Source organism: Catharus ustulatus, chromosome 4 (genome assembly GCF_009819885.2).
Source record: "Catharus ustulatus isolate bCatUst1 chromosome 4, bCatUst1.pri.v2, whole genome shotgun sequence".
Taxonomy (NCBI): Eukaryota; Metazoa; Chordata; class Aves; order Passeriformes; family Turdidae; genus Catharus; species Catharus ustulatus.
In genome coordinates, this window is record NC_046224.1 from 71,451,234 (window position 1) to 71,476,097 (window position 24,864).

At 39.0% G+C, this 24,864-nt stretch overlaps 1 protein-coding gene across 2 annotated transcripts in view; it reads right to left on the minus strand.

Moving 5' to 3' along the window:
• The window catches only part of KDM5A (lysine demethylase 5A), a 44,780-nt gene that overhangs the window by 14,593 nt on the left and 5,323 nt on the right, over positions 1-24,864 (minus strand). The window contains exons 4-18 of one of the 2 annotated variants that reach the window (XM_033057009.1): positions 24,672-24,842; positions 24,084-24,218; positions 19,135-19,240; positions 18,490-18,578; positions 15,455-15,613; positions 13,055-13,174; positions 11,837-11,995; positions 10,103-10,284; positions 8,359-8,521; positions 7,419-7,538; positions 6,082-6,276; positions 5,799-5,980; positions 5,415-5,539; positions 5,025-5,175; positions 3,193-3,307 (exon numbers count right to left, since the gene is read on the minus strand). In XM_033057009.1, coding sequence (XP_032912900.1) covers positions 3,193-3,307; positions 5,025-5,175; positions 5,415-5,539; positions 5,799-5,980; positions 6,082-6,276; positions 7,419-7,538; positions 8,359-8,521; positions 10,103-10,284; positions 11,837-11,995; positions 13,055-13,174; positions 15,455-15,613; positions 18,490-18,578; positions 19,135-19,240; positions 24,084-24,218; positions 24,672-24,842 — 2,172 coding nt within the window. Of the gene's footprint in view, positions 1-3,192; positions 3,311-5,024; positions 5,176-5,414; positions 5,540-5,798; positions 5,981-6,081; positions 6,277-7,418; positions 7,539-8,358; positions 8,522-10,102; positions 10,285-11,836; positions 11,996-13,054; positions 13,175-15,454; positions 15,614-18,489; positions 18,579-19,134; positions 19,241-24,083; positions 24,219-24,671; positions 24,843-24,864 lie in introns of both variants that reach the window. The other variant, XM_033057008.1, reaches the window with a different exon arrangement.

A 24,864-nucleotide genomic window follows, 5' to 3' on the forward strand; every position in this document is an offset into this window, starting at 1 on the left:
AAATAGTAAAGTTTGAAAGTAATATTCCCTAAAGCAGGACATCACTTATAAGCATCAGGGCTTTACTGCACTAAATAAAGAAATGAAAACACAAAACCCTCTTATTAAAGAAGACAATTCCACAGAAATCCAACTGCACTGCTGCTGTTGTCCTCATCTTCATGCTTTGGCATGAAAAAAAAGGCAATGAAAAAAAAATCAAAGACAGCAAACAGACAGGAAAGAATCTCTGCAGGAGATTCATTCAAGGACATTCAACCAGCACACCCAACTGATTCATCCCCAAGTCTCTTACAAAGAGACAGGCATTTCTGACAGCCAAGCTGATGGCACAATGAGGAGCAAACCCTGCATTTCTTAACTCTTAGCTTACTGCCCTTTTTGGCTGATGCTGCTTTCCATGACTCTCTGGAAATCAGAAGGCATTAATAAGAAAGAACAAGATCTACACTATGAAGATTTTGATTTAGGGAACATACTCTGAATGCTTCACAGTGGCAACAGTAAATTATTACAGTTTAATAATTATAATGCTTTTTGTGTTAGAAAATATTCATCATTCAACATGACAATTATTTTGCTATTCATTATGATGGATAATTGCATGCAAATGCCATGCTAAAAGCTAGTGAGTGCTTTGGCATAAATGATCATTATCTGACTTCATTCAGAAACTAAAAGACTACAGTTTGTAATCAGTAAAATGATAATATTTATTTATTGACAAGTGATTATGCCGAGGCTTCAAGAACATGCACATGCATAGGCAGAGTACTTGAACTAGAACCAGATTGCTAATGCTGAAGGGTGAGAGAAGACGGATGAGTCGGGAGAATGTATCAGACAAAAATACAAACTACAACTGCTAAGAGTTAACTGTATGCTTGCAGGCCTTTCATCAGTGAATTATGTTTTAATTAGAAGCAGGTTTTAAATAAATTAAAAACAAAAACGCCCTTTGGAGAACAATGTTCCATGTCTACCTGATAGATTATGATAATCTTTCATTTATAAATATTAGCAAGTATTTTTAGGTTGCATGTGGAAACAAGTAAAGTAAAACCATCCTATCATATGAGGACGAGAAAGCACTTTTCTCTTCATTAGATGGTGAAACTGGATAAAGAACACCTCTGAAGGACAAAGATCTGCATCAACAAGCCTGGCAAACCTGCATGCTAGAGCCCTATGGTTTTATGAAGGAAACTTATCAGCAAAAGAAAAAGTCAATATTATGTAAATAACAAGAAAATCCAATATAAATTCTCTCTTATCAACACTGAACTATCATAGAAAAGCTTATATAAAATTCATGATTGAAGGGCATCAACACCAGCAAACACTCATGGAAGATAGGCCTTCTGGAAAAAAAAAAAAAAACCTACAGTAATTTCACGATTATAAGCCGCACTGAGTATAAACCACATTTCTGGGTGCCAGCAACTTTTCATTCTTTGTCCATACATAAGCCGCACCTGATTATAAGCCACAAGTTACAATTCAGAGTGTGATAAAAGGTATCTGTTCTATCACCATCTGTTGAGGGTGGGGGCAGTGATCCTGATCTCTGTGGAAGATATTCTGCTAATGGGCCATCCATTGAAACCAGGCAGGGCATTGTTCTGTATCTTTTCACAACCCATCCTTCCTCCAGCCAGTCATTTTCTGCTCATGGCCATTGAGTCCCACTGTGGGACTGATAAAATTACTGCATCCCATTGGGAGTTGCTCCAGCCAGGGGGAAGAGCCCAACATTTCTTACCAAGATAAAAACAGAGGTTTTGGGACACTAAGGGAGCCCCTTTCTCCACTGGACTCCAGAGGAAAACCGGATTTCTCCACATCACCACTGGACCTCTGGAGGGAAACTGCACCTTGTACAGGAGCACTGCTCAACTGAATCACATCTGTCACTGCAGGAGGATGCAGCCACCATGGAATGGGACTGCTGCCAACACCCTGCCTGACAGGGTGTCAGGTTGTACTCTGACTTCGTCAGGGTTTGGAGTTTGTTCCTTTGTAGTACTGTATTTCTATTTTAATTTCCCTAGTAAAGAACTGTTATTCCTAATTCCCATATCTTTGCCTGAAAGCCCCTTGATTTCAAAATTGTAATAATTTGGAGGTAGGGGGTTTACATTCTCCATTTCAAAGAGAAGCTCCTGTCTTTCTCAGCAGACACCTGTCCTCCAAACTAAAACAGCAACTTTTTGTTCTTTGTCCATATATAAGCCGCACCTGATTATAAGCTGCACTTCGGGTTCAGACCAAAATTTTAGTCAAAATGGTGCGGTTTATAATCGTGAAATTACTGCAATTATTTTTAAACTGTATGTTTGGCTACATAGCAGCAGCTGTGCCTATAGCAGTTTTCAGGATTTTGGGCCCTCTAATACTGTACAACCCCTGTAAAACTGTACGAGCATGCAAGTTAATAAGTGATTAACATACACCTCAGGAAGCATTTCTCTAGGCAAATAATCTTTATTAAGGATGTTTCTTAAGGAGTTTTCTACAAGTTGGTTAGTAGGTGAAATACTGTTCAGTATTTCATCACCAGTGACACAAACAAATTAAGGCTGTTGCTGAAAACACTTGCTATGATGCAGAGAGTCAGAATGATAAATGGTAATAGCAGCCAGGGGAATCAGTATGATCTGGATTACTTATTAGTCTAGATCCATTCACAGACAGGTGCAAAGATATATATGAAAGGCAAGAAATGTAGGCTATGCATACAGATTAAGAAGGCTGTAGCCTGGAAAGCGAGGCTGAGATGCATTTATAGAATAACTGACAACATGGCACTGCTTTGCTGCTGCCCTGAAAAAGCACACCAATGTAACCCTCAGAGGTCTCTACAAAAATATACAGAAGGTAGGATTTAGCCAGAAACTTCACCTCTACAGAGAACATTAATGATGATGGAGTAAGAGTAAGTGGTTCAGAGATTTAGAACTGGGCTGCCTGGACACAGTGACAGGGGAAGGGGATCTTTTATCTTTGTTTAGCTGCAACATCACACCTGACAATGCCTGTTGCACCAGGTGCCTTGAAAAAGTGCACATATGTTCTACATCCTCTTTTCATCCTCTACACCAGGCAAAATGATCTGTTTTAAAAAACACAGTACCACAAAACCAGAACAAAGTGAAAGGCACAACATTATAAGAGGAGCAGATGCAATCTCACCTTTACTTGTCGTGCCTGGCTGATAACACATGGCAAGCTGAACAGCTGCTGCACAAATGCTTTAAGCTCCTCCATAGTCAGCTTGGTCCTTGTCCTTCCACTGTCTTGGTTCACTCTGCTGTACCAACGGGCATAATTAAATATTAGGTGAGAGATCAGATGATGATCCTCCCATTTATTCACAGTGACAGAAATTATCTATCAAGATTACTGAGAATTCACCAAAAACATTTCATCACCTACAAACTCAAGAAGAAAAATGTAACTCAAACTGAAGAAGAATTCCAAAATCCTGAAAACAAAATTCAATACAATTCCCCTAAGTCCCTTAAGGATCATTTACCCTGCCTTTCAGTAATACAGTTATCTAGGTGAGTTTCAAACTGAGTTTGTTACAAATAGAAGAATAGCCCCAAAAAGTCTGCTTTAGGCAGCTCACGAAGTTGACTGCCTTGCCAGGCACTAACAAGAAGTCTGAGATATATAAAAGCAACAAGCTCTGAACACAAGTTTCATTTCCTAGTGCTTTCTCTCTTGTAGCTGGAAAATTGCCGAAACTGACCTTGCTACAGAGGACTGATATTCTGTGAGATAGGTTCTGCCAAGACATTTCCATTAAATATCACTCAAAGCAAGAGTAACAAGCCCACTGAACAGAGCAAGAGACTTCAAAGTGTCACACAAAGTGTACGCATCACTGGCAAGCACAACTCCTCATGTATACCAGATTTCCAATACTGATGACCTGTTCCCTGCTAATCAATCTACATTTTAGTACTACAGAAATAATAAAGAAAAAAAGTTCTCTCTTATGCCACGGACCTACATAAAATTGTAAATGGCAAAATTAGAGTAATGATCAAATACAATTACATACCAGCTCAATCTCAGAGGGGAAAAAAGAATCCTGCAGGCTTTGACTTGCTCCAACAGACAGTGAGGAGGAGCAGATGCTGCAGCAGACCTGCTGTGTCCTCAAAATCCCTGTCAGTGAGGGCATATGGGGTAGAGGGCTCCATGGGACACAGACAAGGGCGGGGACACTCAGCAATGTCACATTGGCATTTTGGCCCTAGTCCAGCCACAGACTGCCACAGCATGAGATGCTGTACAAAAAGGCACAACTAGCCCTGTCTGTGGAAACTTGAAGATAAAAATCTAGAAATAGAATATTGGACAGAACTTCATAGCTACACATGATCCGTTTTTGGGGTTTATTCATAATGAGATGGGTAAGGCACAGATTTTATTCTGCTACATTTGACTAGGAGTTATTGCTGCATTTACCCCTACCAAATTGCTCTGTTTGAGCATTTGTTTTTAATTTGTTTTTTTAATAACCTTATTCTTTCTGTAAAGGTGATCCTTCTCCAGGTGTTAAATATGAACATAAACGTTACAGAAAAACATTACAGCTGAACATGACCTTCATAATTAAACTGCCTAGCACAGTTAAAAGAACTTTCAAGATCTTACTCAAACCTCAAGTTTGTAGAATATTTTTAGTTAGCATACAACAGCCCTCAAATGCACGTGCAAGACCTTTCCCTCAACCAAAATCAGAGCTCTAAGTGAGTAATACTTCTGAGGCAGTGGGGCTCTACAAGCAATAAAAAACAATCAGGAGAGCTTTCTTTAGCTTCCAAATACAGAAAAAAATGCTTCTCTATTGTGTAACAGTTTTCCAGTTAAAAAAGATTGTAAGACTTGGATCTGAGGTGCAGCTTACATTTTAGTTTTCAAATTCAAGCAATTATGGTATATGCACTATGTTCTGCCCAACAAAGTAACAAAGAGGTAGACAGAAAGTACTGAAAAACTGCCTGTCCTACCTGTGTTTTTGCTTTTTGCTCAGAAGCAGCTGTGCCACTGAAGCACAGGTCTCTGCTTCTTTCACAGCATCTCGGAGCCTGCGGAAAAGGTCATTTTCTGGGTATTTCCTGTCTTCAGCATCCTCCAACATGACTCTCAGCTCAATCACATCTGAAATAAGAGCACATAAATAATTTGTATGAAAAAAAAACATTTTAGATTGCTTCAATGGCCTCCAATCAAGGTTCCACCAGGGTAGTTCAATTTGAAGTACTAATCTGCATCACACTCTTGCATTAGGTAATTTCTTTTTTCCAATACATAAAACACAGTATTTCTCTCATTAAATGAGAGCACAGAACACATGTAGGAGTTTCAGGACATCCTATTAGGAATGACAGAAGTCTGACCTTTCTTGTGGTTGAGATTGGCAGACAGAGCCTCTGTAACTCTACTGACCCAAGTGTCGTAAGACTGTGCTCTAACTTTCACTCCATACAACAAAGAAGGAAGGTCTTCTAGTGGATAGCGGTACCTGAAGGTATGGAAAAAAAAGACAGAACTATTACTGTCCACATAGAAGTCAGGATATTGGTAATACTGAGTTTTTCCACCTACAACAAGGTCAGAAAAACAGATTATGTACAGTATCTGTTTGCCTAGGAACCAAGAAACAAAGAGCATACAAACACTCCTTAAATAAAGGGAGGAAAAAAGTGTGACCAAAAGTATTTGGGTTACAGCGAACTATTAGATATGGAAGAAAAGTAGGGAGAAAAAAAAATCCTGTGTACCTCAGACACTTCTTCTGCATGGGACAGGGACATAAATCAGAGGGATGGTACAAGCACACCAGGCGCTCGGGATTACAGGAACACGTAAGAGCTGACAGGAAGCACGTGGTTCTGCAAGCTGTGCACTGACGTTCATCATCTGGAACCAGTTCAAACACCTCTTCCTCAGACATCAACACTCCCTGACAAAAAGAATTAGCCACTTGCTCAAAAATTCTAATGCAAGCAGGGGGAGAGTGAAGTAAAATCTGTTTTGCAAGGAAAGGGTTGTCTCATTACTCACCATCTGTACAACAGCCTCCCTCAGCCGTGTCTCTTCCTCTATCAGCAGAGTCATCTCCTTGCAGACCATGGCAGCCAGCCCAACATCCAAGCACTCTGGATCTGCAGCCATCTTAAAGATCAGTTCTTCGTGGGAGAAAACACAGTGACGTCCCAGCCTTCGGTAGTGACTCACACACTGACGTCCAATGGGGAGCTACAGAAAACCAGGGGAGGAAAAAAATCATCTCTTAGCTCCCATTTTCCTTCCTTTGACAAAAACTGGGAAAAGACTGTCCCATCAAATACAACTCTTAGTGTCAGAGAAAATTATAACAACCTTAAATCATGTCACAGAGGAGGACAAAGAGAGTATCAATGCTGGGGAAGGGCATCTTCCATAACCTTATGCACTTAGAGACCAAAGTTTAAGGGTTGTCTTCAGCTCTTTTTATTTCCAGTGGCAAGAAACCGGCACCAAGGACAGGGCATCTGCTCTATGCTAAGGTGAATACATTCCCCTCTGGATATTACTATGTTTGGACACAGACATTTAATGTAAGATTCCTAGAGTTAACCAAAACTGGCATCACTCATTTGGTGCCTTTTAAAGCAAAAATATGCTAAATAAGTTTGCCATACATCTTCAGTTACATTTTACATAAACAAAGGAAATTTCATGTGGTTGGTGCAAGTTAAGCCGTTTTTCACAGAGGCTACACACACATTACATCATGAGTGCTGGAGTGAAAAAAAAAGCCTTGACACACTGCCAGTCCTCCAGACAATTTTTGTGATGAATGAATACAAGTCTCCGAAAAAGGGCTAAAATTTCCATTTCTAGTTTAAAAAACAACGCTAGAGATAGATAAACTAGAGATGAGATCATAACTTCCAACTGTAAACCCTGGATAGTAACAGAACACTCCTTTGACAATTTCCTGAAGAATCCACATGAGTTGTACACTGACGTGGCACAGCTATTAGAACAGTACTAATATGACTGAAAGGCAAAATGAGCTAGCACAAAAGAGGAGCAAAGACTTATAAGCCTAACTCCAACATCAACACAGGACCTGGACATATATTAAATTCAGAAAAGTGACATCACAGAAATACCAGCTAAAGGTACTGTGAGATGCCACTTTTTGGTTAACCAATTTAAAAGGAAAAACATGTGCCCAAAGTTTCAGTTTCAAGTTGCTCACCAAAATTACTTTGTATAGTGGAAACTTCCCATGTTTTCTAACTACTGTCACAAGAAGTAAAAACATAGAATACACTGTGTAACTTAACTATTTAAGTTACTAACACATCACTTGCAGAGGTCACATAGCAAATATATACAAAAGAACAGACCCAGTCAGCAGTGCAGAAGTTCACTGCTTCAGCAAAATTATATCCCTGGTTAAATCCAGAGTGATAGGCACGAGGAAAGGTCACAACAAATTCGCCAGCACACTGATTGGTCCTGAAAACCTAAAAAAAAGGGAGGACAAAGGAAAGAAAAATATATGTAACATTCAACAGCTTAAGACACAAAAATACAAGATATTTGAACACCACTTTCTGTACCCATAGGTCACCACAGGCAACACAGCTACCCCAACAGTGCTAAGGATTGTTTCTGCCCTCTTAACATGAACACTCAGTTAGCAGCATTCTTCAAAAAGACCTGAATATATAAGCCAACAGTTGAAAATTCTCTTTATGAATCCCAAAAGGGATGTTTCTCTATCAGCATTCAATCCTTTGTACCACAAAGTGCAAAAGCTTCTGGAAAAAATTTTATGGTTTGCTTTGTCGGGGTATTTGCCAGGGAAGTAATTTATCCTAAGACAAAAGCAAATGATAGTGACTGCTGCTTAGAGGTCTGCAGTCAATTGTTTGGTCAGGAAAGCATTCTGTAATGCTCAGATTTCCAATCAACCTAAGATAAGTATTTTACTGTCAAAAGCTTTAAAAGGCATTTCAGACAAACATGCTGTCACACAAGGGAAGGTATTTTTTAAATTAAAAATTAAGTGTAATAGACAGCATATGCTTGTTCTGGAAGGTATTTTATGTAGGAAGCTTGGCACACTCACTTCTGTTACTAGACACTTGAAATTTCCTGGTTAGTCTAGCAAAGAGTCTAGAAAAAAGCTTTAAAAAACACCCTGCAAGTAATGAATATGCAAATGCCCACCATAAAAATTCTTCAGAGTTATGCCAAACCATTGTTATACAAATCTGGCAGAGAATGAAAAAAGACAGCACACAGAAGTACTTATGTAAAAAATGCTTGTGTGCTACTCACTGGTACACCATGTTCCATCAGCACATTGGGGTTCATAATAGTGACCAGCTGATGCAGGAGATCAGGCTGGGATTCAAACAGCTCAGGAGCCAATTCCTTCATCACATCTTCCAGCTGCTCTGCTGCATGAGAGGGCACACCATACCATGTCTTTGGCTCTCCCCTATCAAAACACAAGCACATGAATGAACACAAGTGAGAGGGAACTGATAGTGCCATCCAGCTGTAAATCACACTCACAACCAGCAGCACTGTCCCCATGAGCCACTTTACACCTTTAATCAACAAGCATCTTCTTCAGGATGTACTATTTTCATCTGAAAAATCAGTTACACTCCAACACAATTCTCAACATACCCGGCAGTAGATTTGCCTTGACAAGCCTAACATGGAAGCTAATTGTCACTTAACATGCTCCAAAGGGGTAAAAGGGGCAATTATTTTCCTTCAGAAGGAAGGAATTAGGTTTATTAAATAAAACCTTGGCTGTCACAATTACAGTCTAAGAAAGATCATGGTACTCCTCCATTCAGTTAGGCTTGGAGTAGCCATATTCCTAAAACCAACAGCAGAGTAAGACAGGCAATCTCTCTAATATTCACAACTAATTACTAAAAACCTGTGGCCTATTAAGATGAAAAATGGAAAATAGCATAGATTACATTAACAGGACCAAAACTAAACAAATAATTACTCAAGCACTACTCCAGTCCTTCCTTAACCAAAATGAGCTAGCACCTGGAGTGCTGAGATGTATTTTAAAAATCTATTTTACTCAGTACAAGCAGGATTCTGGTGAAACACCTGATGGGAGGCATAGCCCTAGGGATTTTTTTATTTTTATTATTATTACTATTATTTATCCCAGAGGCAGAGCCCGGAGCAGCATTCCCGGCGATTCGGTGGGCTGCGCTGCCCCCTGCTGGCAGCACGCAGCACACACCGAGCGGCCAAGACACGAACTCAACTAAAAACAAAATCACAAAATTAATGCAGTTCCTTCCCGAGTCTGTGGAGTAGACCTTGCTAGCAAACATATTTTTTCAAAGATGTGCCGTTCTGGTTTAAAGGCCATCAGCTCATCTCTCCCAGATGTCCAGCAAACTTTCTGAAGTTTCTCACAGCTCTCCCTCCCTGTCTTTCCCCCTGCTCCACTCACTGATGAACTGGTAAGATGTGCAATGCCTGTAATTAATCTGCCATGAGTCTTCTATTCAGACACAAAAGCTGAACACCACAACACTTCCAGGACTGTTCCAAAGGGCAGAGTTACTTCCAAATTTCTCTTCACAAGGAATATTTCCCTGTATACATGGATCAGCTCTGATGCCTCTAGAAGCCATGAGAGAGCAGACTCCACTTCTAGCACACAGACACATCCCAACTTCAAATCATAAAGGAGGGAACCAGCGGACTCTTAACTCAGTTCTAAACAAAAAAACTTATTTAAAACATACAGGAACCTGTAAAGCACAATTTTATGGCGACACTGGAATGCTGGTAACAAAAGAATATTTCATCAGTCAATGCAAAGTGCTGATATGCTTGTCTTGGGTTTGCCTTAATTAAATGCTTGTCCTTGAACCCACTACAATGCTTTAAAAAGCATCTGTATTCAATCAGCCACAGCTAAGCATACTCTGCACATTCAGCTTTTCAGTGAAAGTGCAGAGGCACTTAGAAATACAAACTTCCTAAAGCAAATAGAGCAGTGCAAGGTAGAGGCACAAAGGACAGCCCATACCAATGCAGGTAGTTGATGGAATAGCTCCAGTGGTCTTCAATATGCCAGCAAAAGGAAGAGAAGCACATCCCTACATACAGCCAGGGCACCTTCATGCCAGAGATGTCTGCATTGATGTGAGCAAGGACTGACTGTTCAAGAATGGGCATGTTGTTCAGGTTCCAGCCAGAGAGAGCATAATCCTGTCAAAAGGAGAAAATTTGGACACATCAGAAGAACATAAAGACACCAGTTCCAGGAAATGAAAGTACAAATGAAAACATCAGCCAATCCATTTCCATAGTAGATAACAGGATATTTCCTGCAACAATGAAACATCAAAACCAGAAATAATTCCTTAAATACCGCAGTCATCAAATAATCACACTAAGATTTTAATACCAGTCCTAGTATTTCAACATAGGCCATCTTCTTTGGATCAAGGCCTATATACCTTGGTTTTGATTTTTTTCCCATCCCAAGAATGCAGGTTTCATGCTCTTCTGGTAGAACCAAACACCAGGAACATCAGCAAAACCACTGAATATAGAAGACTTCAGTAATATAGGATAACTTTAAATTTAAACACAGTGACATATGTTATTATTTCAGCTTTTTTAACATCCGTTTTACCAAGCTGCACTTTATGTTGATCTACTGCATAGATTACTTTATTAAGTTTTCTCAAGGGGAGAAATTCCTACACATTATTGAGAGGACAGGATCACCTGTTAAGCACTCACTTTTACTTTCAAACATATACAATTCGTTCAAAACATTATAATCCAGACAGCCTTAAAAGCCCACTACTGTGCTCCAGCATTAACCTACTTTCCACTACTTTTACAAAAACTGCAAGCATAGGTTGATTGGAATTTTAGATATATCCCTTAGCTGCTGAAAGGACTTGTCAGGCCCTCAGCTCAGCCAGACATTGCTGCCGTTTCCTTTACTCTGACACTACAAAGACATTGCAGTGAGTTAGAAGACTTAAGTGACCTTGTTAAGAAATTTTTTAAGCAACTACCTTCATACAAAGAGATAAACAATCAGTGCTGACTCACTAAGCAGCTACACAATCATAGTCCACAAAGGTACACACGGGAAGGAGCAGGAATAGGTGGAAGACAATAGTGAGCAGGATTACCTCTTCCAGGGAGGAGTACAAATTGATGTGGGGAAGGGCAATCAGGAAACCACACCTTTACCATGTCTGAATTTAAGCAGACAAGCAGTAAAAGGTATGAGGGAAAATAGATACTGTACTCTCCAGATGATCTCTACAGAAGATTTTATAATTGAATGTTGTATCTACATCTGCATTCTTACAGTCTGCATAGAGAAACAAACTAAACCCAATTTGTTTCACCCATTAGGAACCTCCTAAGGAAGACAGAATCATGTTTCTGTAGCTAACTCAACAAAGAAAAGGTTTGGAACAAGAAAATTAATAAAGAATCTCCTCAGAATCAGACAAACTTCAACAACTTGCACATCTTTGCCTGCTAAGATAAAGTGACAGAAAGCAGGTATGACTTAAGTAATGAAACAGACTTTGGTTATAAGCAACCAAATCTCTATAAGAACTTCAAATATCAGATTAATGCCCTGCTCAAAAGGAAGGTTAAGTAACTGCAAAAGCCTGCAACAATTTCTTGATTTCTTCAAAACCACATTGATTTCTGACCTAAATTCATAATGTGAAATCTTATGCAGAGCAAAGAATGGGGTCAGTTTGCATATCCTGCTCCTCACCTCCTCCTCTGGCATCAGCTTTCGTCGACCATCCTTCACTGGGAAGCCACTCCCAAAGTCCTTGGATGAGATATCAGCCCCATATTCCACAATAACATCTTCTTCTATGCTGCTCACTAATCGCCAGAATTCTTTTTCTACCAGCTCAGTGGGAACCATCTGAAAGCAGAAGAGAGGTTATGGAATGTGCAGGCAACAAAAATTATCATTAAAGCAATAAATCACTATTAACTCCCTGCAAATTTTCATATGCCAAGGTCACTCCCCCTCTCCCCTCCATCTCTTCAAAGTCATAGTTTGGTCAGTATTCCTCCATAGTGGCTGGAATGTTTCACAAATAGGATACCACATTATGAAGGACAAAAGACATGGAATCACCAGAAGTACAGCAAAACACAAGGGGAAGAGGAGACAGTCAACAGAAATCAGAGAAAAAAGCAGCATGCAAATTCCCAACTATTTCAAAGGATAATGACCAGGATTTCTAAACATCATTAAGGAAAATTGATATAAAATCTTGTTCAGGAGTTTGATCTTCACATAACTCATCATTATGCTTACTTATATGTATTTATGAAGCTTATTCATAAAATAAGCTTTGTTCCATGTCCCAATTTGTCTCATAAGTTGGAGTCCTTAAAAGGTAGAGGCTTTAGCAAGAGGAGGAAGACCTTGGTGCTGCACGCAGTCCACTGGACAGTGGAACTGTGCCAAAGCAGAAATGCTACTCTGACAAATGCTGCTGCGATGCAGAACAAAAACAAAAAAAAAAACCACCCCAAAACCACTGTGATTATCAGACAGATTCAGTCTATTGACTTGTCTACAAGAAAACACTGCAAGAGAAAAGGAAACAAAAAGATTTATCCTCTGGACAAGCTAAACCAAGACAAAAGGCATAGGAAGGGCAGAAGGCCCCTATGCCAAACAAGAGTGAGATACCGAGTTCAGTCTATCAAAAAGGGCAAGAAGTTTAACTAGAATATGCCCAATACAGTGAACTCTGACAAGCAATAAAGCTGTCTGTCCTTTGGGGAAAAAGGGTGAAATGAAGTTGAAATGAGACCAGATGCCAGCAAGCTAAATAATTTGTTTACGTGTCTGAAGCTTATGGTGCCTCTAAACAAGGCTAAGATGTCTTAGCAAAAATCCAGGATCCAGCTGAAACATCTTGTCTTTTTCCCTTACAAGGAATCCCAACAAAAGCTGAAAACTCACATGGACCGGCATGTTGAAATAATCAGACTTGAAGTTATCAGCCATTTCACCAAAGCTCTGGAGAGTATATTCCCTGACAGCTTGCTCAAATCCAAAGGCCTCTCGGGGTTTGTTGCATTCCTAGGAGATAGAACATAGAATTATTGTTCCCTGCAGCAGACTCTGACACAGTTACATTTTTAGCAAGAAGCCCTGGTGTCCATCTGAGTCCTTACCCAGCACAAGCTACCAGCTTTGAGACTTTTCCAGCCCAGGCAGTCGCACCACAACGGAAACAGATCAGAATTAACGGCACAGAAGTTAATCTTACACTGCAACCCCAGTGCTCCACACTTCTGCTTTCCTGTCCAAAGCTACATTTCAGCAGCTACTGCTGCAAGCCACAGAACAAGACTGTGCACAAGATGCTTAGGCAGCCACAGGACACGTCTGTAGACACACTGGGTTCAAGCAGTTGCAGAATAACTGCACAGGAACAACCCCCTGAGTGTTTCAGTCTTATCAAGTCAGTAAATCACCAACAGATTGACACTGTGAAAACATATAGGGAAGAGGAAAAAGGAAACTAGAACATGGCAACACAGCCAAAAGCAGACAGGGCCCATCTGACAGAAAATCTCCAAATATTTCACTGTTCTATCCTCATCCATTCTGAAAAAGCAAAAAACTGCTGGTGGACATTTCAGCTCCTCTCCCCACTGATTTCAAATGTGTTCTTCTCAGCTCCTGAGAACTGACACCATCTTCATACATAAGACACAAAGATGATGTAAAACTATGTGATAGTCAGCTACTCAAAGAAACAGAACTGGAAAGGAATTCATCAGTAGTTTCTCGTTTTTTCAAGAGGAACTATCCTTAGACCATTCCCAACATGTATCAAAGTGGTTCTGAAATGGAGCCTGTGACAGAATCTACAACATCTGTGAACACTGTCAAACAATGTTGACCTCAATACATATAAAGAGCCCTTATCCTATTCTTCCCAGCTTCTGTTCCAGTACCCTGCTGTAAAATTACATCAAGCATCTGTGCACAATTAACATCTAAAGTAAAAACTGAGGCAAAAAGTGCTAGTGAAGACTTGAAACATATTTCTGCTAGTACATATTATAGCCATGTGTTTTCTCCTTCTCTTAATTTCAATGCATTTCCAAAAATTTTCAAGTATTTTCTGTATCACTTGCTAGTAAAAAATTACTTGGCATTTTATCTTTCTTGGGTTTGTCCCTGCCTGCACTTTTTTTTCCTTTGGTAACGATCTATCCCTGTTTTTACTAGCAACAATGAAATTTCTTGAGTTTCCACATTCTTGAACTGTTGCAGCCACTCTATTTACTACTACAGTCTCTAAATTAACACTGTATTAGACTGCTGCAGCTTGCTAATACTGCTTTATTGCTCTTCCTTAGGGGAAAATAAAGTAGGTTAATCCACCGGGCAGTAGCCCAAAGTGAAAGTTTTCATCTCTTCCCTTGCCTGTAGCTATGAATTTCCACCTCTCCTTAAGCAGCATTTGCCTGAGATCATCTCAACCTCATCTCTCAGTGAAAGGTTAGAGCAGTGAGCTGATCCAGTTCCTGTAGCTGCTCACTCTCCAAACACCAATAAAGGAACCAGCAGGAGCCAACACTGTGGAAGGGCACGGGGGGAAACGGACAGATAAACACCTGTGCACAACTGTTCTTTCTGGAAACAACACAGCCACTCACATAATTACACAGTCACAAACAGTAAGTTTCTTCCTCTGAATCATACATCTACCAACTTTCTGAGCTTGTAAAATTTGTTTCCTTAAGACAAATACCAAACCAATCAAGTGATATTTGCTGTCTGTTGATCAATCATCTCTTGAAACTGGGCAGCTGCTCTTTTTTGGGTAATGAAATTCAACTAGCTTCCACTTTCAGAGCCTGAGCAGTTCCTTTTTTAGACTAAACCAAATCTAAAATAGCTACAACAAAAATTTAAATTAATTCTTTCACTTTCTGCTACAGGCCATGCTGAACAACGCTATAATGTCTTTGCAATAATCAAAGCTCCCTGTTATGCCTAAACTTCATACTTTATTTACTTCCTAGTTTACAAAATGTGTCCTCATTATAACCCTAGCTCTCACTCCTAATTTCCCACTACCAGATTATCAAATTGACTTTCAGCTCTTAATATACCAAGGTCAAATTTTTAGTTTGTCACTATGGCCATATAATAAACAAAGGTTATGCCCAAGTTCTAGAAGGAATGTTTTTCTCTTCTTATGACTCATCAACCAAAATTCAATGCTCATCTTGACAATATTCCAAAACAAGCTATGCATACTACACTGATGGATTGCTGAACTGCTCCTCTTCTGCTCCTTCCAGATACAAATACAAATGTTCAGTAGCTCTTGAACTGTACCTCAGCAACACACTTTGGACACCTCCAGTCACCCTTGGGCACATCAGGAAGAGGAGGAATCAAGCAAAAAGTGTGATAGCTGTCATCACACCCATCACACAGTAGCAGTTTATCTTCATTATTTCCTCTACCACAAAATAAGCAAACATAGAGATCAACCTGTGGGGGCAAAAAAAAAAAAAAAGAAGAAAAAAGTTACAAGAAGTTTCTCATCCAGAGCGTGCCTTACTTAAGCTAAGGAACAAAGGATGCTAACCTGAAGTCCAATATATGAGCATCAACAGTTTCCTCTGGTTTTTGAGAAGTACTGATAATGATAGTTTATGTCTCATTCCTAAAGCAGCACAATGTGGGGGCAGGAGGACTTTGGGTGCTGCTATAACTATCCATTTCATTTCAGTTGGACTATCTCTTGCTATCTAACTTGCAGCATCCCATTTATGTTATTCTAAGGCAAAAGAGCAAATTACCATTTTTAGAACTCCCTCTCTTCAGCCCTCTTATCATGGAAACCAATTTAAACTAAATTTCTACATAGCTAAGGAAAATCTCAAAGCTATTTCAGAAATACACACATCACTTGCAACATTACAGTGGTATCTCTGCAATGAGAAAGAGATAACAAAAGCTACAAACCTACAGATTTCAATCTAAAAACTCACAAGGAAGCAAAGGAAACCACGTGTAAAGGTACCAACTTCTTTCTCCTTTTTCCAAAGCAAAGGATAAAAACTCCAAATTATAAGAAAAGTATTAACCCTGATAAAATTGCCAACAGTTTTCGTGAGTTCTTCATGATGGTCTCTCAAAAAGAACAACACTGACTGGGAGATATTCTCTGGGGCCACAGAGAACTGTATGAAGAGATTTCAAGTTTTGTTTGTTCTTGCTTCCTGTATTGTGCAAACAACTTTAATTAACATAAACATTTAATATAATACTGAAGAACTATAATAATATTAGAAAAAAAAAGGTATTACTTTATCACTGCTCAGAAACTACATTATGTATAAATTTTTACTAACAGCATGAACTTCATGAATGAAACGTGCTCCAAATTCTGCTCCATCTCCCACCAACACCTGGCAACTCAGACTGTGCCTTCCTGTGTGAGTTCCTTCACACAGCTCAAAATAACACCAGAAGAGGTGGGGCTGAGTTTGGTGGGGTCTGTTAATTTAATCAAGAAGTCACAGAAACACGTGCATTTCAGCTGATTAAGCTCAGGTGGATTAAATAGTTAATGACAAACTCATCTCAACTTACAGCAGCCTAGTTAAATATGCAACCTCCTAGCTATGCAGTAATATACTTCTAAGTAGACTGCTCAGGTTTCTTAAGAAAGTATTTTAAAAAATAATGCAGCTCTACTCAGAGAGGTATCATTTTGCCCTTTAAAAAAAAAATCCACACACTCGCCCTTGTGGAATATTATGTTTGTCTAAAGCACCAAACCAGCTATTTTTGTTGCAAGTACATAGAAGTGAGGGAGGGTACCTCAGCAGGCACTTCCATATTCTCTTCACTAAACTTAACAACGCATGAAAATAGCAATGCTGTTTTCTATGGTTCTCACTAGCTACCTCTCATTGGTAGTAACTTCTCTCTAAATTCCTATAAACATACACATCCTCTACGTTAACACAAGTGAGGATGTGGCAAATGCAAAAAACTGCACTGAAATACATATTCACAAGCAAACCTGTGATTATGTAATAGCTTTAAAAAGTCTTGCTAGCCACATAATAAAACACTGTAAGACTATGATGATATATAACTACATGCATTAAGGGGAGAGGAGGGGATAAAAGCTGTATTTTAACTCCTTCTTGGTAATTCACCAAATAAAATTTAATAGTACTTTAAAAAAAGAAATAAATTATGGAGAAATATACAAAAAACTGCACCACAGTATCTTTCAGGCCAATGTTATGTAAGGTAAATGCATTACCAGTGCATTTAGGGCTGCTTTCCTTGTCCAAGTATTAATAAAAAAAAGCATGGAACCAAATAGTACGAAGTCACAGAATTTCAAAAGATTAGAGTTTCAAAGTAACAGTTCTGTTGGTACATCACTTTCATCTTCTCTTACAAATACAGGTTAAATGAAAAGAGTAAGCAAATAATAGTGCTCCATTAAAAAAACCCCAAGAGACTACACATAACATTTTATAGTTAAAAGACAGTTAAAATTATCAATTTTACATGGCCCAGGAAAACTGTATGTTCAGAAGTAGTAGCACAATTGAAAAAAATTCAAGTCACAAAAAACTCTTCTGCAATGGCACAGTGATTTGGTTTTTAAATACCCAAATTCTCCCACTTCCCCCCCCTCCCCATATAATAATATGATTACTAGAGTCTTCAGGTTGCCTTGGCCTTCCACGGTTGAAATTTAAGATAAGCTTTTCTAAGTGTTTTCAGGCTAAGAGAAAGAACACCTGAATTCTAAGTGAAGAGCCTAATTCCTCAGACAATAAAAGCACGGATCTTCATTCATGGCTGCACACGCATGTTAAGTTATGACACTTTAAAAGTAAGAAGTCACATTCTGTGAAAGATATTAAGAACAACTGTACATTCCTTTTCCATGCACAAACATCAGAGAACTAAATGTTTTCTTTTTCATATTCAAATTCAAAACACAAAAGACACAAGATGTGGTACTGCTAAGAATAAACTCTTGAAGTAGTGGAGCACCTCAGAATCTCTGGAAAGGAAAAGAAGCAGTATAATAGTTGTTCTATTAAGGGGAGCTCAAACTAAAACTGAACTACTGAAGGCATTCAAGCAAGTGGCAAATAGGACCAGCAAAAAAAGCTTCACATTGCAACAGCCTTCCTGTCCAAAAGATGAAAACAAAAGCCTAGATTGTTTTTCAAAATACCGTTCTTTCTTCCCATAACAGTATCATCTGCTGCTGCATGCATTCATTCATCTGTTTGGAGGGGTGAGGGTTCTTTTAGGCGAAAAAGGAAGATCTTAATAAACCAAGTCCTTTCTATCAGCAATCACAGCAAAGGCATCAAACTTACGAAGTTGACAGAAAGAGTTCCTTTGCGCTGCCTCATCTGCATTCCAAACGCTTCTGATCTGGTTCCCTTGCGCCTTCGCGTCACCTCATCTTGAAGTAAAATGAAGTGAAATGCTATTAATATCACATCAAGATAGACTTAACCTGTAAAAACATCACAGATACCCAGCCTGGCACTTTGCCCTTCAGATCAGAAACTATTTAAAAGCCCAAAGAAAGCAAAAATGTCATGTTATACCTGGCCAATCTAAAATCCACAGGGATCAGTAAAAACATTTTGTTTATCCTCACAGGTGATCCCAGTGCCCTCATGAAAAACAATGCATTAGATACTTAAGTTGTGCACTTGACTGCAGGATCAGTTTCAGTACTTTTAAATCCTACTTTGCCCCTTAGTCACTCAGTTCATGAACAGCTGCTTAATTGTTATTGTTACTATATAATACATAAAGAGCTGAAACTCTGCCAAGTTACAGGAAGCGCAATGTAAATCTCTCCTGAATGAAACCCTGGAATATTTAGCTTTCTTTTTCCAGTTTTGATTTGCCTTCCTCTTAATACTGTCCCTAGACACATTCAGGAAGATTTAAGAGTCTCACTGAAAGCAAAGAACTCACAGAAAGCCAAGAGCCCAAGATTTAATTACCCTCTTTATCCTTTGCTCCCAATGCCAGTCCCATCATCTTGGGTCCAGCTCCAAAGATCTGCAGCTTCTTCAGTTCAGTGTTTCTACTCATTTCTCCTACCTCTGCCTAAAAATAAAAACAAGACCACATCAGCACAAACCACCAATATTTCCTCTCCAGGTTTCTTCACTATTTGTTTCCATACCATTCTCCCAGAATATGTGCTCATCAGAAGAAGCAGGCTTTAAAAGATGCCATTTTCTGTTTCTAAAGTCAATGAACATACGCAAATGGAGTAAGAAATAGAATTTTTGTCCCAAATTTCCAAATTATTTCCCATCTAATATTCCAGACCAACAAGAAGTCACCTCTACATCCAATAGAACTAGGTTTGACATCTTGCAAAAAGTAAGAAGAATGCCAGAGCAACTTTTTCCAAAATCACTGTGATTCAGTCAAGTGGATTTTAATGCAGTTTCAACACAATTTCCTTATCTGCTTCTTGAGCAGAAACATCCACACGACACAAATGAGTTCCAACCAACTTCTTTAAGGTTGGCTGCTTCTGGGCTTATTTGTGATGAAATGTTGCGAGTACAACTCAGATCACACCTACTCATGTTGCAAGCTCAAAATCAGAAGTAAAAAGATCCATTTGGTGACAGCTCCTGCCAGCGATGTTTCCTGAAGTGTTCTGCTCAAATGAACTTCCTGCTTCCCACTACTGACCCACCTCATTTTCTCACATCACTGCCACTAACCTAACTATAAAAAGAAGAAAAAGAAAAAAAATATTTTGCTTTTAGCTGCAACACAATCACCTTGGTATTTTTTTATGCTGCCTCCTTATATTCTGAAAAATCTCTCTCATATGGTACAGAAGGCCACTAAATGCTCACTGTTCAAAAACTTTCTCCTGAAAGTCACTGATCTTAAAAGATCTCAGCAAGCCTATCAATTTTGAAGGTGGCATGTAATTTTAAAGAAATTTTTCTTCAGTTAACTTCCTGATGATACTTCATCTTATTTTTCAAAGTTATGGCCTGATAGCTCATGCCTGTCCCTTGGGGAGACATGCATTTAAAGTTTTTAATCAATTACTAAAAAAAATCCCCAAAAATTTCTTCCAAAATAGTATTTATCATTAAAAAAAGATGATTTTTCTACCTAAATCAGTTGGTTTTTTTCTTGCTTCCAGAAGACATTTGAAGATACAGTTTCCTACGCATTATTACTCTAAGGAATTTTTAGTGATATTTACAGTCCCTGTTCCCACTGAACTGGGTATGCATTACACTAACAAGCATCTTGCTAGCCTAATTAACACTGATATTTTAATTTTGAACATTTATATGTAGCTATTAAATTATTTTCATTTTATATGTGACCAACTTTGTAAGCCCACTGTGCAACTGTGCAAATTTTTCCTCACCAATTACTCACTTTTTGGCTTACAAGCCATAAGGAAAAACATCCAGAGACTTCTAGTCCCTAATTCTCCATCTGAAATTCATTAACAACTCAACCATTCTCTCAACTAATAGAACCTGACAGAATCAACCCACATATTTCAGTACAGACATAATTTCAACAACAATCTCCTCAATTTCTCCTACTACTGTGACCAAAGATAAGTTTTCACAATGAGATATGAAAAATAATTTTACAAGTAAATCATTAATATGCAACAACAAAGTTTTACAGCTTAGTTTAAAAATACATTACCTAAATATATATTCATTGCTCATTTACTTGGATACCACTAAATCTCAGTGGATGAAATCCATGCTGAGGTGGAAAGAGCTACAGAGTTTTGAAAAAGAACAGTTTGCATACTGGAAGATGAATGTTTTTAAAAATCAGATTCCTACGTAACCTCATCAACACTGACAGGATATTGATACTTAAAGGTGTAAATACCAAAAGTATTCAGAAGCCCCACTAAGCATTTTTTCTGCTGTGTTCTTTAAGACTGTAAAAAAAAGCCAAACTCCAAACTGTGAGTGCATGGATGCAGCAGCAATCGTGCACTCCTTGCCATTTTCTCTCTCTGCTAACAACACAAAACTCCAGCTCACTTCTGCATTATATTTTCTCTACACAAGTGAAACTAATGTGCTAAAACTGTGATTCTACTCTTATCTTTATCCTGAAGGACACAGACTGCGTCTTTTACCTTCTCAACTGAAAGTACAACCCAAGGGCTTTTCTTGTATATGGGCCAAGCCTAATAACACGATCCAGTTACACTGGATTCATTCACTATTCTCTTGTCTCACCCCTCATCAATTCTGAAACATTTGCTTCCCCACTCCTCCACCTCCAATACACAAGACAACAATGGTTACCATCAATAATATTTACATGTTGGGGGCATTAGTCAGCATCTGCCAGAGTTCTTCTGTTTCACTATTTTGTTTGACAGTTATTCCCATGGAAAGAAATCTCTCAAGTGAAAAAAACTGAAGCCTATTTTACTGTCTTAATCTGCAATCATTCAGAAATCTGAAAGCAGACACATTACTTAGAATTGTTTTTAAGAAAATTCTCTGGACATTAAGTTAATACCCTTAGAGAAGACAGCACTTTTTGTTCCAGCACTGCAATTCTTCACCAGAATTCACCACAACATAACCTCATTAGAAAAATCCCTTTCAGCCAAAATACACCCTAACAGATCATCTATGAAGATACACTACCCTTTTCTAAGAAAGTATTCTCCTAAATTTAAGATTTCCTTAAGGACATTCTCTTTTCCTAATCTGGATTAATTTACTTTTTATTGTAATTTTCTTTACAAGCCTTTAGGAACTCAGCTGCCTTTCTCCAGCTTTTATTTGTGAAAGCTTTCTTCAGAGAAAAGAGAGAATAAAGCATTAAGTTCATTTTCTGAACAGATTATCTCACCATCTAATTATTCCCTTCCTATTCAGAGACAATGTTTTCAATTGGCATTTTATTATAGTATCCAAAGATTCTCAAGCCACTCTTCACAGAGGAGAATGCTCATTCTCTATCTTCTTTCATTTTTCACATTCTCCAAAAATCCTGGAATTTGCTTTTTCAAAGTCTCTCACCCCCTTCTACTGTTGAGGATCATTCTCCATTTCAGAAATTTCTGATCACTATTTTTATACTTTGTAATTCATTGCTCATCCTAAAGGAAGCTATCTGCAAGAAGATGCAGAGGATCTTTGGAAATTACTCTAGCACTTGGAAAAGTGCTGTAGAAGTCTGTGGAATTATCCACGCTCAATAACCAGATATTGGACTACTTGGCAAACTACACAAATCATTCAGATGTTTCAGCTAGAGTAGAATGACATTTATTTAGCAGGTTTTACATTACTTGCATATTACCTGCCCTCTAAAAATTGTTTAGACAACCTCTGGTCCAGTTCCAGGTATGCATTTCAGACAACAAACAGAGGCCTGTCTACAATAAAAAGGTACACTGAAATCTGGAACAATGTCTCCATGTTCTCACATATTTATTTACACTGCTACCCTTTCTGCCTAGAGGAAAAAATCTGCCTCTAAATTCTGCTCCAGGGATGACTTAAGATAGCTATACACAGCTTCCAACACAGCCAAAACCCACTTTTCCTGTCTGTGCAAGCAGGATGAGTTTTTCCTGTATTAAAGAACTCATTTCCACCTTTTAATAACTGCAACGTTTAAAAGATAACTTGGCTACAAGCCTAATGAAAGGCATTTAAATATATATATATTTTGCAGAAGATCTAAATAAAATTCTCTTATTTCTGAACTGCAGGCCCTTTAAACAAAGTGAAACAGCTTTACAGCGCCATGGTCACCAAAGAATCATCTTTCCAACATGGAGAAATGACAAGTACCATCATCCTACTGAAATCAGCAGGAAAAAGGATCCCACAGGACCTTAATAAAACAGTGACACTTTTACACCATGTGTGAGAAAAAGGACATGCTAGCATTTGGCTGTAACATTCAAAGAAGAATTCCAGATAGCAAATGACTGCTGAAGTCCATGCAGCACTCTCATGCTCAAATACCTCAGTGACAAGAAAGGTGCATTGTAAAAATAAGGAAAAAAAGCAGTTAAAAGAGCATTTGAAAAAACTGTGGGCCTGGAGCTAAGTCTAGAATGGTATGAAGCAAGTAGGAAGTTGGTTGCATATAAATCCAGCTTTCACCCACGCTCTGCTGATGAGCCAGCAGGGAGCCACAAGACTTCATGTGAAAAGCCTCAGGATGCTGCCTGCAAGGAGCATCTCTGACAAAAGGGGAGGGCCTAATTTAAATAGTGCAACAGAGCCATCAGGGCAATATCCCACAATTATTTCTAGTAAGACAGCATTTTAAATGGTGGTGATTCATCTGAATTCAGATTTTGTCAGGGGTACCTCCCAGGATTTAGTATCACCTACTAAAATACCAGAAATTCCTATAACACCAGTAATTCAGAAGGAAGGAAACTGCTTTTCAGCAGAAAAACCTGCAGAACTCCTATACAGCTCCAGCCATCACTGATCATCTCCTCACATACCTGTTTCAGTTCTTCAGAAGAACTGCCTGCCCAGCTTGAGATAGTTAGTCCCACGTACAATTCCACAACTAACCATTACCTACATGGATTTGCATTTATGTCATTAGGAGGCATAGTTTAAAAAGGTTTTTAAAAGTTCTAGAACTTTGAAGAAGCTTTAATGTCAACTCACAAAGAGCTTTCTGTCTCATTTTCACAGATACATTCATTACCAAGGTAATTAGGCTGCTTGTCAGTAAACAAAACGCAACTTTGAGAAGTTTTGACACAAACAATGCATCTGCTGCATCAAACCAGATCTCAGAGTGACAAACTCCTCTGGATTTTAGTTAAATGAAGACTGCTTCCCAGTGGTGCTTCTGAGCAGGATTCCAGAGCCAAAGTCGGCTGCACTGGTGGGAGAAGTAAGTGTCCTCTGCAGGAGCTGATTAACAGGAGTACCTGGGATTTGACACGCCTGGTTCTCTTCAGCATTACGTTCATCCTTGAAGCCTGCTTTGGGGAAGCCTGGGCATCTGAGCTGAGATCCTCAGCCTCCACTTTTTCCTTAAGATCCAAGTTAGGTTTTTGTATGCCCTAGAGGAGCAGAGCACAGGACACTGACGGTCAGGCAGTGCTCATCATTCCACAGCCTGTGAATCATTCTGTTTGCTAAGAAACAGGATGAGCAAAATCACACAGTGTTACACACACCATTTGGAATAGAGGCCAATTAATTCATTCACCCTTCAAACAAGAAAACTGAATCCCAGCTACCAGCTTATCAAGAGAAAAAATAAACATTTCCAATAAAGCATATCATCTTTTGGCTTCTTTTCCTTCCCAACACAGTTGACTTCAGTCCTACACAAGGTTACAACTTCTAGCACTGTTCAGTCACAGATAACTACAAGGGTGGTTCTAGCTTTGTGGGCACAACTGGAGCTTCTAACAGCACTGACCCCATGCCCCAGTTTCACATGGAGTAACACAGCACTCTGTGTGCCTTTTTGGGTCCCTTTTCCATAGCATGAAAGGCAAGTATCTCACCATGAGGCTGACCCCAGACTGGAAGAGCTCATAGGGATACAGGATCCGTTCATAGTGAGACTTGAGCAATGACCCCGTGCCTTTTCCTGGCAGGTAGCCAAGCCGACTAGCCACTTTAGACCATTTCTTCTCTTTGGTCACTACTTCAAAGCCTCCTTTGTTGGCAACAATCTGAAACACATAAATAAAAAGG